Source organism: Rhinopithecus roxellana, chromosome 16 (assembly GCF_007565055.1).
Source record: "Rhinopithecus roxellana isolate Shanxi Qingling chromosome 16, ASM756505v1, whole genome shotgun sequence".
Lineage (NCBI taxonomy): Eukaryota > Metazoa > Chordata > Mammalia > Primates > Cercopithecidae > Rhinopithecus > Rhinopithecus roxellana.
The window spans coordinates 90,285,566-90,302,602 of NC_044564.1; the positions used below are offsets into that span (position 1 = coordinate 90,285,566).

Below are 17,037 nucleotides of genomic sequence, written 5' to 3' on the forward strand. Positions count from 1 at the left end.
TACAGGTGCCCGCCGTCACACCCAGCTAATTTTTGTACTTTTAGTAGAGATGAGGTTTCGCCATGTTGGCCAGGCTGGTAGCGAACTCCTGATCTTAGGTGATCTGTCCACCTCGGCCTCCCAAAATGCTGGGATTACAGGTGTGAGCCACTGTGCCCGGCCAATTTTTTTTTTTTTTTTTTTTTTTTTTTTTTTGAGATGCAGTCTTGCTCTGTTGCCCAGGCTAGAGTGCAGTGGTACAATATTGGCTCACTGCAACCTCTGCCTCCCGGGTTCAAGCCATTCTTCTGCTGCAGCCTCCCGAGTAGCTGGGACTACAGGTGTATGCCACCACGCCTGGCTAATTTCTTTTAGTAGAGACGGGGTTTCGCCACATTGGCCAGGCTGGTCTCGAACTCCTGACCTCAGACAATACACTCGCTTCGGCCTCCCAAAATGCTGGGATTACAGGCATAAGCCACCATACCCAGCCTAATATAGTAATTTTTATTATGCATACAAAGTTATAAAGTAAATATGCCTCTTGGGACATAGTTGTTTCGTTTTCAAATGAAATAAAATAACTTTCTATTTTTACATGGAAATCAGAATGCGTATGTCTCCCGTGTTTTTGGTGTTATTATTCACAGGAGACCAGTTATTTTGCAATGGCAATCCCTAATGCTCTATTCCCTGGTCAACTGGAAATACTTCCAAATCAGTTAGTAAACTGCTTTCAATGTTTACAGTTTGAAATATCTAAGCTGGGGTTAAAGGGAAAGCTCCTATTTAGTTGTCAGTGTCTCTCAGAAGCACATCATGGGATATTCATTCGTATTGTTGTAAAAATGTTTCCTTTCCTGTTTTGTGCTGGAGGACAAACATGGGTTGCAGGACCAAAACCTGAAAACATCTCTGACTCTGTCACCAGGCCACACGATGAATACATCACTTAGGTTAGCATGAGAAAAAGGGAAAAACAGCTGTGAAGCCCATGAACTTTCTGAGAAGGTAAAGAAAAAAAAAAAGATGGGTTTGAAGTCTAAGTTCTACTATGAACAGCACCATGCTGAGATCATCAAAATGAAAAATACCATCAAGATACATGAACAAGGAAACACCAAAGGGAACAGTGATAACAAGACTCCGCAGAGCACAGCTCCCTTTGACAAGATGAAAAAGAAATGAAAAGAGGAAGGAGATACATGGAACAGCCCTCTACCTAAAGTTTCTGTCCGTGGAGAGACTGACATTTAAGTGCTGCTTAACTGGAAAAAGAAAAAAGACCCGGTTATTGAAGTTGGCTTTATTGGAGATGTGTTACTCAGATACAAATGCAAAGATGTGTTTGGCCAATGGGCATCCGTGTCAAGAAGCCTAACCTAACACATTCTGAACATTAAGCTACCTTTTATCTGCCAGTCCTTGGTGTTCAGAAGAATCCCTCCTCCTCACCCTAACTTCTATGTGGCTGTTTCCAAATATACTGTCATTGAGGTGAATCAGAGTGAGCTGGGCCTTATGACACAAGGAGACAAGACTATTTGAGGAAAATAGACACAGGTTTTCATACACATTTCATGTTATTCTGAATTACTGATGGGTTCACTGATGGAATTATTAATTGAGTATAGCCAATAAGGAGAACCACAGTTACACTGGTATTTCTGGGTTCTGGATATCATCCTCAAGAAAACTATTTACTAATTACATTGAATGAGGTTATTTAAATGTGTGAGGTTCACACAAAAACAAAAAGACAATTCATTCCATATTGTGCATATGGATATATAATGTTAATTATGGGAATTCCATTTTGAGAATTACCACAATTTTATGTGTTCTGTATAATAGTTGTTCCAATATATAAAAGGAAAATAGTTGTTCCAATATGTAAAAGGAAAATAGTTGTTCCAATATATAAAAGGAAAACATTTAAAAATATATTTTGTTGGCAAAATCAATTGCCAGAATTCATTCAGTCGACTAACAAGCACTCCTCTGTGGCAAGAAGCCCTGCCTCTCTGTTGTAGCAGGCAGCTACCCGCGTAAATGATGAGGTCAAGAAATATGCAGCTGATAAAAAGATAAAAAATATGGAATAGTCCAGTGATTAAATGTGTACTACGGATCAGCGCCAATGACTTGTAAGCTTTTGGTATTCAATTCGTTACAGCAAATGTTTTCTTTTTAAATTTTCTTCTGCAAATGTTTTCTTGTAATGAAAACTGTTTCCCATTCACCAGAACTACAAAAATAGTCAAGAAGAAATGTTCTGATTGATGTATACAGTATAGTGTATATTAAAGATGATAATGAAATGATAACTGAATTATATCCATTTCTAAAGTACATTGTGGCAGAATTTTTTTTAAATATCATTCAGTCTTGAAACTTGCTTTACCCCTGGGTCAGTGTGGTTCTTAAACTTGGCTTTGTCTTGGACCACCAGAGGAGATTCAAAAGATACCATTACCTGGATCCACCCCCAGACACTGGGGTTTTAATTGGTCTGCATCTGCGTCTGGCGATTCAGCTGTTTAGCTGGGTTTGAGAGCCACTACCCTAGATTATCTGTCTTGCTCCAGTAACATTCTTTTTCTAAAATCATCTATACTATGTTAATATAAATAAATCCATGGAAATTCCAAGTAAAATCAGAATTGCTGGGGTTTTTCTCTGGAACTGAAATTCCTGTGTGTGAATAATGCCCAAGAATTGCTTATTCCTTTCGCCAGCCAAACAAAGCAAGACGAAAACATTAAAAAGCCCAGTAAGATGTTGACTTACCAGATACTAAAACATACTAAAAGCTGCTATGCTAGAATCAGTATGGTAGTGGATGGGAATGAAGAAGTAAGAATAAAGTCAAGATCTCAGAAAGATCCCAGTTAATGTGCAAAGTTATTAGTAATAAGGAATGTGGCTCAATTCAGTGGAACAGGGATTATTTCAGAAATTTTGCCAGAACAAACAAGTGTCCATAAGGCAGAAAATAAACATGATCATTATCTTATACATACTAAGAATATGTAAATTAGGAGGAGGAGAAACAAACCACAACAATCTTAAAGAAAATCTATGAGATTGTATGTAGGAACTAAGGTAGTATGAAAGTTTCTTAACAAAGACTGGAAACTCAGAAGCTGTAAAATATAACAGAGACATAATTGACTATATAAAAATCAATGTTTTCATGCTAAAAATACTATATGCAAACATTGTATATAACTATTAGATCTGAAAACCATTTGAAAGACTGTCAAATATAATTTTCCAACAGCTAAAAATATGACCCATGCAAATATCAAATAAGCATGTGTCAAAGATTTAGTCAATTCATTAATTAATGAGGGAACCAGTAAAATAGTAAGCTGGTTCGAAGGAGATTTTGAGGATTGTGTAGGGAAGACCAAATGTTGCTCAGGAGAAAGACTGAGAGTATGAAAATGTCCTGTTATTTGCTGTATCTTCAGGGCTAGCACAGGGCCTGGAAAATAGTTGGCACAGATTAAACTCCTGTTGAACTAAAATTATATTGAGACTCCTTTACTAATGCTGAAGAAGTAGAGAAGTGGAGAATTTCTCACATACACACAGAAAGCCACATGGATGTCTGCCCAATTATAATAACACTTATGCTGAAAGAGAAGAGAAATGTCATTCATAGATTTCGGCTTTAGCAGGCAGACTAATTTATAAAATCCTGGATTGATAAAAAGCCTTGTACGTCTTTGTAAAATCTGGCTTTAGTTAGATAGAAGCACCACTGTAAGGCTGCTCAATGTGCCTTTTTGTTTTATTTATAGGGAAATGTGTCCTTCTCATGTCCACAGCCACAGACTGTCCCTGTGACTTTTCTGAGCTCCAGGAGTTATCTGGCTCTGCCGGGCAGCTCTGGGGAGGACAAAGTGTCTGTCACTTTTCAATTTCGAACGTGGAACAGGGCAGGACATTTGCTTTTCGGCGAACTTCAGCGTGGTTCAGGGAGTTTCGTCCTCTTTCTTAAGGATGGCAAGCTCAAACTGAGTCTCTTCCAGCCGGGACAGTCACCAAGGAATGTCACAGCAGGTAACAGTTGTATTCCCATAAACCTGACGTATCCACATGAAATCATTTGGTAATGAGTGAATGAGGCAGTGAGATGCTCAATGCCCCTACTAGAGGAAGAGATTGCTGTTTCCTTTTAGACTGTTCCTGTGTGGCACACACAGCCGTCACTAAAGGGTTCTTTTGACCAAAATGACTATATATGAGAAATATGAAATGCATATGTCTGCAGATGTACCTTTCCATATACAAGGAAAATATGTAATACACTTAAGCTCCATTTCCTGACAAACATATACCAGCCTCCATCCCAAAGAACTAGGGTCAGGACCTCATGGAACAGACAACACCCAGTGGCATGTTCCTCTCCTGTTCTCACTTCTTTCCCTTCTCTGCCCCGCCTCTCCTCTTAGGGTCTGTGCACAAATATTCTATACACAGTAGGCAATTGATAACTATCACCTTAGTTTTGTGGGATAGCCTAGCACCCTGGAAGAATCTCACTCAGCTCCTCCACTTACTGCCCTTCTGAAATGCAAATCACCAAGCCTCCTAAGCCTCAGCTGTTTTCACTTGTGAAGTGGTAACCCTCAGATCTCCTTTGCAGGGAGGACAATAGGAAGGAAGTCTGATTTTATTAGCACAATGCCCACCCCACACGCAGGCCTCTCATCCCCACTCTCCATCAGGGCTTGTTTTTGTTGGGCAAATGCTTTGCCATCCCTGCTAGGTTAGGGGGTCAAATCCCACGAGCCCGGACTGAGTAACAGTAGATGGGAACTAATCTCACACGCCGTCCGATGTGGGCAAGTTTCTTAACTACAGAGCTGCTGGATTGTGATGGCTGGATCTGCACACGGGAGGAGCGCTGGGGCCTAAATTGACATTGTGCCTAAACTGGCATCAGAACCAAATGGGGGCTTTAAAAATAAAAAAAAAGATAGCGTGATCTGAAAAAGAAGGCACAGATGAAGAGGCTGACTTCCGCTTGAGACCAGGGGATTGTCATGCTCAAAAAAAGATTCCTTTTGGCTGTAAGAGGCACACGTGACTACACTGCTGTGAAATGTGGTATGAAAGCAAGACCTGTGAAGAAATTCAGAGGGCGGGACCTTATCTCAGTACTTCTGGAACAATCAGGCAAGCCCTGGGTGTTAGAATCTGTGGCCACCTCACACAGGTGTTTGAGGGGAGATAAAACATATTCAGAGGGGATGTATATTTTTTTTTATCGTTTACAAATGCAAACCTATTTTCCATTTCTTCACGAAAAAGATTTTTTCCAAGAAAGGTTAAAATTATAACCCACACACAGATACAAAATGAACATATGTCAGAGATTTTCTTTAACTCATTAATTAATGAGAGAACCAGTGTTAAGGAAATGAGATAAAATTGCCTACCAACATAGTGAATCAGTTTCCCAAGGTAGAAAATAAATAGTCTTATGGAATAAGTATTAAGCCAGATTGTGATGCACATTTCAGGCAATCGCTAATGTGATTGCAAAGACAAATTTCATCCATTTCTGTAGCCAGACAGATACAACCCATTACATACGTGTTCTAAAGATAAAGGACAACTTGTCCTCAAGTATGAGGACTTGACAGCACCATTTTGCTACACAGCGCATCTTATATTCACCTGGTAACTGGGGAGGCACACTCCTTTATACACGGGAAAACTAAACTCCTTCATGTCTCTTTGACAAGTGGAGCCAGGCACCTATGTTAAACTCCCAGGGAGATAAGCAGTTAGGAGCACTACCTTTCTTGATGTTTACATTTCAAAAAAATATCTCTAAGGTCCTCAAGAAAAACATTCCTGGAAACAAAGAGGCTAAATAAGGTTTGTTGTTGTTGTTATTTTTGTTTGTTTGTTTAAAGATTTTAAAGATGTACAATTACAAATTTTCTGAAAGAAATGCTCTAAGGAAAAAAAGTGAGTGAAAGTGTGTATCCCTTTTAGCACTAACAGAGTTTTTGTTTGTTTTGGTTTGTGTTTACCCTTACACCAGTAAGGCCAGTTTAAAGAAGTACCACACATTTATAGTCAGAAAGGAGATGCTGAGATGCAAACCTAGCAGAACTTGTCAGTATCCACAGGGAAAGGCAAATCCCTTCCCTGTACACACTGTGCATCTCTGTGGACAAGCATGATTTGCATTATTATCAATGTTCTGCAAGTTAACTTCTGTCACTACACAGCTGTAAAGTAACCCAGTGCAAGATGATGGTTTACAATCCTGTCATGTCAGCTAATCTTTCCACATCCAGTAATGTCTTTTCCCCATTTCAAAGACCACCCTCAATTTTTTTCCTACAGTAGTTGGTTCAGCTTTACTGCTGATGAGTTGCATATATTCTGGATTCAATGAGGTGCTGAGCAAGCACTTCGCCCAGTTCTGGGTTGCACGATAACTAGAATTAAATATAATTAAAGTTCTTAAATCTCATCAGGATTTTGCTTTAGCTCATGCCTTTGTGAGTGTGATATTTTGCCTCTGCCGTTAAAATGTTGTAGTTGTTAACAAGAGATCATCTTCATACTCAAATGTGTTTAAAATAATATCTACGTTGTGGGCAATTAATTTAATAACTTCTCATTAAAATATAGATTCCACTGTATCTGATTTTCTTGTGCATAAACTATGGCCAAAGGCCAAATGCAACCTAATAGAAAACAAAAAGGAAACAAATGTGGATGGTAGACATGAGAACAATTACACAAAGATCTGCTTTTATTTGTCAAAAGATATTCTTAAAGAGGGCACTTTTTTGCAGTTATAAAAAGAACATGTCAAAGATTTTGTTTAACTCATTAGTTTATGAGGGAATCAGTAAGATGTTACAACAGGTTCAAAGAATCAAAGATATATAAGCAGTAAGCTGCAATGATTTTGTGCATCGTGTAAAACTGGCTTATTCCATGGGATGGGGTAGAGGAACCAGGAAGAAGATCAATTGTATTTCTACCAGATGAAATTCATTTGCATGTCTGTGGACAATAATCATTTGCCTGCTTTCAATATTCTACAATTCACAGGATGATAAAAGTATTCAAAGAAGGGGCCAAGCATGGTGGCTGACGCCTGTAATCCCAGAACTTTGGGAGGCCGAGGTGAGCAGATCACAAGGTCAGGAGATCGAGACCATCTTGGCTAACATGGTGAAACCCCAACTCTACTAAAAATACAAAAAATTAGCCAGGCGTGGTGGTGGGTGCCTGTAGTCCCAGCTACTCAGGAGGCTGAGGCAGGAGAATGGCGTGAACCCGGGAGGCAGAGCTTGCAGTGAGCTGAGACCGCACTCCAGCCTGGGTGACAGAGCGAGACTCCATCTCACACACACACACACACACACAAAAAGAATTCAAAGAAGGTAAAAGGCACAGAGACCTGCCGAATCATATAATCCTCGAGACTGTGTTTAGACAGTGCCTAGTTTTACATTGAAGACATCCAGATTCTTGGTTGATTTTAAAGAATAATTTATTTTCTTACACTTTATTACTACTTCTGCTTGTTTCATACATCACTGAAGGTTAAAATGGAAAGCTAAAATTTTAATGTTAATTTTTAATTTTTAAGAAGTACTACATTTGAAATGCTAATAATATACTAACTTCACATAAATGCATGTTAGGAAGAAAAATAAATCAAGCACAGTCATTTTAATAATTTACAGGTTTCCTAAGACTATCAAGTAAAATGCTACCTTTATAGGAAAATTTCTATTAGTCTAAAGTTTATTATGCTGTATGTAACTTCTGAAATAGTTTTGATCTTCGTGTAATTTTAAACTTCAGTGCAATGTTAATTTAATAGGCCTCATGAAGCTAATCTTATTTTTAGACCATTTATTGGCATGTATCTTTGACATATTACCAAGTAAAAGAAAACACAGAACACCTCTAGTGATTTTAAATACCTTAACATTTAAATTTACCATCAAAGACAATTCATTATGTTACCAAGTTATTTCACAAGATTAATTTCATAATTACTACTAAGAATCATAAAATAATGTGGATGTGAATGTAAATATATAAAAATACTGTACATATATAAAGTACACCTCCAGTTCTTTCCTAAGCATTTTTTATCAAATATTAAATAGGTTTTATTTTATTTTATTTTATTTTATTATTTTATTTTTTTGAGACAGCGTCTCTGTCACCCAGGCTGGAGTACAATGGTGTGATCTCAGCTCACTGCAACCTCCGCCTCCCGAGTTCAAGTGATTCTTGTGCCTCAGCCTCCGAAGTGACTGGGACTATAGGCACATGCCACCACACCAAGCTAATTTTTTGTTTTTTAGTAGAGATGGGTTTCACCATGTTAGCCAGGCTGGTCTCGAACTCCCAACCTCAGGTGATCCACCCGCCTCAGCCTCCCCAACTGCTGGGATTACAGGCATGAGCCACCATGCCCAGCAAATAATAACTTCTAAAAGACAGTATAATTATATCTATAATCATAATGTGTTAGTTCAGAAACACATGAATATATGTTAAAGATTTTAATTAATCAGTGAAGGAACCAGTAAGATGTTACAGTCAGTTCAGAGGAGAATTCAAAGTACTACACATACAGGCAGATAAGAAATGCCAAAATGAATTACAGACAGATATGAAATGGTTCAGTAACCAACTGCACCCCCCCAGGCACAAGTCATTTGCATTTCTATGGGTACACGTCATTTTGCATTACTATCAGTTTTCTATAATTTACAGGGCTGTAAAATAGCTCAGACAGTGAAAGCAGGATTTACCTTGATTAATGGGTGCAGTAAGCCAGATATCCAGTGATCTTCCCCCCATTTCAAACCCTGTTGCATCCCATAACTATGTACAATTATTATGTGTCAGCTTTTTCTAAGAAAAGCTTTTCACAATCATTCTTGACATTTTTTATCAACCCACTTTCTTGATTCTTGTAAAATATTTTTGTTAGATTCAGTGAAGCAAGTAAGTTTTGCATTTAAAGATTGAACCAAACTGTGTTGTTTTTATCCCATTGTAAAGGCTTCTAATGTATATATTTGATAATTAAATTCTAGTTACTTTAAGCAAATTATCAGAATTTATTATAGTGATTCTTCAGAAAGAGTAATATTTTTATTCATGTATTATTGTCATAATAAATGAAAATTTTAAAGATAGGTAGTTAATTTTTTTTCAGTGATACATCAACATGTAAATACCACTCTTCTCTGACTTATTCAGTGATCTGAATCAAATTGTTTTCAAGTGTTTACAGAGCTCATAATTTAGAGTTGTCTCTGACTGATTGTATTTCCTCCAGGTGCTGGATTAAACGATGGGCAGTGGCACTCTGTGTCCTTATCTGCTAAGTGGAGCCATGTGAATGTGGTGGTGGACGATGACACCGCTGTTCAGCCCCTGGTGGCTGTGCTCATTGATTCTGGTGACACCTATTATTTTGGAGGTAAGAGAACACAATTGAATGACATTGGCAGTGGAACCACTTTTTATCTTTATTGCTTTGCATTTTGAGTCTCTAGTCAAATTTAAACCAAGTTAATACTGAGAAATAATTTATCTCTAGCCATGAAATTAATACTTTTTGAGTTTGTAAAGAACAGGAAACATTTAATCAGTTTTTCTTCCCAATACAAAAATAAGTATCCGCAGAAAGTTTACTTCCTGTTTAAATAACTTGATATTTTCATCTAACATTAAAAGAAAATATATTTGAGCTATACGTAGTAAATAAGTGGAAACTTTCAAATGTCAATATCATAATCATATCTCTACAACAGATAAATCCATTTATACTTCTAACAGTTAACTTGTAAAAACAAAACAAATCATATTGTCTAGAGTCATTGGCTTACATAAAATATTACTTATATGTTTAAGTCTATATCTAAATATATACTATTGAATCATTAGTACACAGCTCAGTTTATAGATAGATAGATATTTTTTTACATGGAGGAGTAATGGAAAATATACTGATTATGAAGTACTTTCAAAACATTGACAATAATAAATATTAATTAATAGGAGACAAGCATATTAAATGAATCCAGTATAATTGGTGTTACACCGGTACAAAGTACTGAATGTTTGTTTGCTTCCTCTCGCCCAGATTCATATGTTGAAATTCTGAGCCCAAAGTCATGGTGTCAGGAGGCTTTGGAGGGTAATTAAGTCAGGAGGGTGGAGCCCTCATGAATGGAATTAGTGCCCTTATAAGACAGGCCCAAGAGAACTCCCTTGCCTCTCCTGCCATGGGAAGTTACAAGGAGAAGACTGTGGTCTATGAAGCAGACACTGCATCTGCTTTGTCTCAGACTTAAGACTTTCCAGCATCCAGAACTGACAGAAATAACTGTTGTGTAGGCCACTCTGTTCATGGGATTCTGTTAATAGCAGCCCAAACTGACTATGAGAACTCATAAGCTAAAGAAATGGAAACAAGTGGATCTTTTGATTATAAAGGAAGTTTGGATTTTTTTTAAATTAAAAGAACCACTAGGAATAACAGCAAAATGCTGCTATGTATTCTAGAATGCTCCTGGGAGCCCAAAGATGAGGCTTATATATCTGGAAATCACAGTTAAGAGAAATAATCATGTGAGAAAACTTGTCACATGGGGGCATGGATGCCTGTGCATTAAAGCATTCTGTTATCATCCCATATCACCACATATATGATAAGAAAACTTATTCTCAAGTAAGAAAGTTTTCAACTAGGTAAGAAATTCCATGCTGGACACAGATATAGAGAGCCACTTTGCACTGTACCTAAACACTGAGGTGTTACGGAGGTAACTTAATTACTTGTAATTCTTACTGGAAAGGTAAATATATTCAACCTTTCTTAGTAATAAAAATTGTATGTAAACAGAAATATAGATCTAGTAATAGAAGACTTGCTATTTACATCCAGTCCTATACATTGCATTTTACCTCATCAGTATTTGTGTTTCACAAAGAATATGTACTTTTCCAAATATACAGTCACAGACATTCAAAGACTTCACTGAGCTGTCCCTTGGCACACAGTGTGTATTTAAATTGTTAAACAAAATTAAAATGGCCCGAGGAATCTCTGACCAGACAAAGCCTTGTAAGTGGCCTTAACTTTGCTTGATTTACCAGTATAAGCAAAACTTTTAACTTGAGCTATTTCTTGTAAATGGCTTAAAAAAAAAAAAAGTCAAACTTAAGGCTAACCAATCAGAAGCCACCAGTTAACATATAACTAGAGACTTTCCAGCAGGATCAACCAAGTAAGGCAATTGCATAACTACAACCAGTGAAAAATCTGCTCCTGTATGCACCTCACAGAAGCTGGCCCTTTTCGTTCCCTTGAAAGGGTCCCTGAACCAGTTCCATTTGAAGCTGCTTCAGCAGTGATTGATGAATCACTGTTAGCTCAAATCAGCCTCTGTGCCTCCATTACCTTTTATTAATGGATACATTTATATCTCCAGTTGGATGCTTTTTCCTCTAAGCAGACACAGAGTAAACCTGAAGAGCTTAAGATTTTTATTTTTTTGTGTTTATTAATTTATTTTTTTGAGACAGAGTCTGGCTCTGTCGCCCAGGCTGGACTGCAGTGGCCGGATCTCAGCTCACTGTAAGCTCCGCCTCCCGGGTTTACGCCATTCTCCTGCCTCAGCCTCCCGAGTAGCTGGGACTACAGTTGCCCGCCACCTTGCCTGGCTAGTTTTTTGTATTTTTAGTAGAGACGGGGTTTCACCGTGTTAGCCAGGAGGGTCTCGATCTCCTGACCTTGTGATCCGCCTGCGTCGGCCTCCCAAAGTGCTGGGATTACGGGCGTGAGCCACCGGCACCAGGTCAAGATTTTTGAAATTAGTTAATGCCTTGATTTATCTTGAGTGGATGATAACATAAGGAGTCCTCAGAAAAATGTAGCCATGCCTGCCAACCTTTTCAGAAGAGCGAAGTTAGCTTAAGGAATAGTCGCTGGTCCAAGGTCGTCAATGATCTGAGAAATTCCATGTGCTGAGGATGACGCCACATTCAGGGTTTCCAAGTATGAGCACCAAGATACCTCCTATACCTGCTCTCAGCCATATATGGTATAGACAATCATCTCAACAAAATTTTTCCAAACCGAGTAGAGAAAAACAGTAAACAGAGCAGAGATTTTTTTTATTAGGATGGGACTAAAATCTGTCCCTCCTTTAGGAGGAGGGCTCAAATCTGCATGACAGAAACAGATGACAGAGTTGGATCCACACTACTTTGTTTTCACAACTGCTGGGCCAGATGGAATAGGTCCAGAAACTACTGAAATAAGCAATAGAAAATCTCAAACATTATAGTCTTTGACAATGTATATTCATATATATTCCCATTTCCTTCAGAAAATATGTGATGCTTCTCTTGTTTTTAAACTTATTTTAGGCTCAGAGGTACACATGTGCAGGTTTGTTACACAGGTAAATTGCGTGTAATGGGGGCTTGGTGCACAGATTATTTCATCACCCAGGTAATGAGCATAGTACCCAGTAGGTAGTTTATCATAGTACCCAGGAGGTGGATCCTCACCCTCCTCCCATCCTCCACCCTCAAGTAGGTTGTGGTGTCTATGTTTCCCTGCTTTGTGTCCATGTGTACTCAATATTAAGCTCTCACTCGTAAGTCAGAATACATGGTATTTGGTTTTCTGTTCCTGTGTTAGTTCACTTTGGATAATGGCCTCCAGCTCCATCCATGTTGCTACAAAGGACATTATCTCATCCTTTTTTATGGCTACATAGTATTCCATGGTATATATGTACCACATTTTCTTTATGCTACAGTTGATGGGTATTTAGGTTGATTCTATGTCATTGCTATTGTGAATGAACATACACATCTATGTGTCTTTAAGGTAGAAGGATTATTACTTCTTTGGGTGTGTACTCAATGGGGTTGCTGGGTCGAGTGGTAGCTCTGCTTTAAGTTCTTTGAGAAATCACCAAACTGCTTGCTGCAATGGCTGAGCTAATGTATAACCCCCCCAGCAGTATATAAGCACTCTCTTTTCTCCACAGCTTTACCGGCACCTGTTATTTTCTGCCTTTTAAATAATAGCCATTCTGACTGGTGTGAGATGGCATCTCATTGTGGTTTTGATCTGCATTTATCTTATGACTAGTGATGCTGAGGAGTTTTTCATATGCTTGTTGGCCACATGTATGTCTTTTGAAAAGTGTCTGTTCACATCCTTTGCCCGTTTTTTAATGGGGTAGTTTTTTTTTCTTACTTGTTAAATTAAGTTCCTTATAGATTCCAGATATTGGACCTTTGTCAGATGTATAATTTGTGAATATTTTCTTCCAGTAGGTTGTCTGTTTACTCTGTTGATAGTTTCTTTTGCTGTGCAGAAGCCCTTTAGTTTAATTAGGTCCCATTTGTCAACTTTTGTTTTTGTTCCAGTTGCTTTCGGTGTCTTTGTCATGAAATCTTTGCTATGTCCTATGTCCAAAATGCTATTTCCTGTATTTCCTAGGTTATCATCCAGAGTTTTTATAGTTATAGGCTTTACTTTTTTTTTTGAGACAGGGTCTCACCTGTTGCTCAGGCTGGAGTGCAATGGCACGATGCAGCCTCAACCTTCTAGGCTTAAGAGATTCCCCTGCCTCAGCCTCCTGATTAGCCAGAACTACAGGTGCGTGCCACCAGACTCAGCTAATAATAATAATTATCATTATTATTTGTGGAGATGAGGTCTTGCTATGTTGCCAGGCTTGTCTCAAACTCTGAGACTCAAGCTGTCCTCCCACCTCGCCCTCCCAAAGTGTTGGGATTATAGGCATGAGCCACTGCACCTGACAGGTTTTACATTTTACTCTTTAATCCATCTTGAGTTGATTTTTGTATGTGGTGTAAGGAAGGGATCCAGGAGCTGCTTATGGTTAGCCAGTTATCCCAGCACCATTTATTTAATAGGGAGTCCTTTCCCTATTGCATGTTTTTGTCGACTTTGTCAAAGATCAAATGGTTGTAAGTTTGTGGCACTATTTCTGGGCTCTCTGTTTGGTTCCATTGGTCTGTGTGTCTGTTTTTGTACCAGTACCATGCTCTTTTGGTTACTATAGCCTTGTAGTAGAGGTTGAAGTTGGGTTACGTAATGCCTCCAGATTTGTTCTTTTTGCCTTGGATTCCCTTGGCTATTCAGGCTCTTTTTTGGTTCTATATTAATTTTAAAATAGTTTTTACTGGTTCTGTGAAGAATACCATTGGTAATTGGATAGGAATAGCATTGAATCTATAAAGTGCTTTGGGCAGTGTGGCCCAATATGGTTAAAAACCATATTCATTATTCCTATCCATGATTATGGAATGTTTTTCCATTTGTATGTCATCTATGATTTCTTTGAGCAGTGTTTTGTAATTCTTGTTGTAGAGATCATTCACCTCCCTGGTTAGCTGTATTCCTAGGTATTTTATTCTTTTTGTGGTAATGCGAATAGGATTACATTCTTGATTTGGCGCTCAGCTTGCATGTTGTTGGTATATAGGAATGCTACTAATATTTGTACATTAATTTTGTATCCTGAAACTTTACTGAGATTATCAAATCAAGAAGCTTTTGGGCAGAGATGTTGGGGTTTGTAGGTATAGAATCATATAATCTGCAAATAGGGACAGTTTGACCTCCTCTCCTCCTATTTAGATGCCTTTTATTTCTTTCTCTTGCCTGATTGCTCTGGCTAGGACATCCAGTACTATGTTGGGTAGGAATAATGAGAGAGGGTATCTCTGTCTTGTCCCCAGTTTTCAAGGGGAATGCTTCACATCTTTTGCCCATTCAGTATGATGCTGGCTGTGGGTTTGTCATAGGTGGCTCTTATTATGTTGAAGTATGTTCCTCCAATGCCTCGTTTGTTGAGGGTTTTTAACATGAAGGGATGTTGAGAAAATACCTGATGCTTCTCTAGAGACAAATATATGAAAGCAAACAACATTTCATGAAGGAATGAAGAATATTTTGCGGCAGCAAGAATGACTCTCCAAGATGCCCTAATCCCTGAAAACTGTGAATCTGTTACATCACATAAGGGATTTTGCAGATGTAATTAAGGTTGCAGACTTTAAGACAGGAGATGATCGTGATTCATGCAGTGGGCTCAGTGTAATCACATGAGCACCTAAGAGATTTAATTTGATTGGAGGCAGAAGAGACACAGAAGAGGTGTGTGGGTGAGGGAGAAGCCAGAGGAACTGGAAGCAGGAGAATGTCTCTCTGCAGCATTGCTGGTTTAGAAAATGAACGGGGCACCATGAAGAGCGATGCAGGCAGCCTGACGCTGCTGAGAGGCCCCAACTACCAGCCGGTGATGAACTGGGACCTCACTCCTACAACTACAAGAAGATGAATTCTGCTCTAACCTGCATTTGCTTGGACACACATTCTCCCCTAGAGCCTTCATAAAGATCCCAAGAGCACCTTGATTTTGTCCTTGTAATACTAAGCAAGGTCATCAGTCCAGCCCTCACACACTTCTAAAGTGAGAGATAGTAAGAGAATGTTTTAGTGATTTGTTACAGTGATGATGAAAAGCTGATACACATTCCAGCCTCCATCACATCCATTTACAGACATTCCCATTCAGTTCTGAACCCTTGGACAATAGCCAAAAAAAAGGGAGGGGGTTTCTCAAACACACCCTGAGAATATATATGGCCCTGAAAAAGAGAGAGAGAGAGATATATATGGCCAGTCGCGGTGGCTCACACCTGTAATCCCAGCACTTTGGGAGGCTGAGGCAGACGGATCACCTGAGGTCAGGAGTTAAAGACAAGCCCGGCCAACATGGTAAAACCCTGTCACTACAAAAATATAAAAAGAAAAAATTAGCCAGGCATGATGGCAGGTGCCTGTAATTCTAGCTACTTGGTAGGCTGAGGCAGGAGAATCACTTGGAAAACTAAACTAAAAAATATATATATATATACACACAAAGAGAATAGTTTCAGCAGTCAAAATAGCCAACACAGTTTCTGTGTTTTGTTTTATTTTGTTTTGTTTGGATTGTGTATGGCCTTGGAGCTAAAGTAACATACATGATCATGAACCATATAGGGATAGGGACACAGTGACAGAAATGGGAAGGCTGATCCATGATCATACATGCATACATGCATACAGTATGGATTCCAAAGTCCCCTTTGACCTGAAAGTATGAGAAGAGCCCATAACCCATTTGAAATAGATACTCAGCAACCACAACCCAAATTGTATATACATAAGTTGTCCTTATTTCAGAGATGATATTATGAATTGAATTGTTTTCCCTCAAATTCATATGAACCCCAGAATGTGACCTTGTTTGGAAATAGGATCTTTGCAGAGGTAATCAAGTTAAAATGAGGTCATTAAGGTGAGCCCCAATCCAGTATGACCAGTGTCCTTATAAAAAAGGGAAATGTAGGTGCAGAGACACACATAGAGGGAAGACGCTGGGACAACACACAGGGAATATGCCTTGGGAAGACAGAGGCCTACAGTGTTACACCTGCAAGGCCAGAGCTGCTTACTGGGTTCCTCCCTGACCCCACCTCCCACCTGGAGCTGAGCTTGACCCAGGCCTTACCACCCACTACTGCTACTCTGCCATAAGTCCCTTTCTAAAAAAATTTAAAATACTTATTGGACAAATAAAAATTCTGTATATTCAAGGTATACTACGTTATGATTTGATATAGGTATACACTGTGTTCTGATTAGCACAGTCAAGTTAATTAACACACCCAGCACACCACACATAGTTACCATGTTTGTAGCAGAGGGGAGTGAAGACATTTAAAATCTACTCTCTTTCCAAATTCCAGGTAAATAAAACAGTATCGTTCCCTGTAGTCACCATGCTGGATCCCTTTTGTTTCATAGGGTTGTTGAAAAAAGACTGCGAATTCAGGACTGAAATGCATGTCTTCCAGATACGCCTAAATAAAGGATCACACTCGGGAACCAGTTTTAAATAGACCACCCTTTATGGAGCTTCCCTTCATCACCGT

The 17,037-nt window shown here is 38.7% G+C and overlaps 1 protein-coding gene across 2 annotated transcripts in view; it reads left to right on the plus strand.

The window, feature by feature from the left end:
- LOC104659883 (contactin-associated protein-like 3) overlaps nt 1–17,037 on the plus strand; it is a 243,106-nt gene that overhangs the window by 147,353 nt on the left and 78,716 nt on the right. For both annotated transcript variants that reach the window (XM_010360050.2, XM_010360049.2), the window contains exons 8-9: nt 3,789–4,050; nt 9,335–9,478. In XM_010360050.2, coding sequence (XP_010358352.2) covers nt 3,789–4,050; nt 9,335–9,478 — 406 coding nt within the window. The remainder of the gene's footprint in view (nt 1–3,788; nt 4,051–9,334; nt 9,479–17,037) is intronic.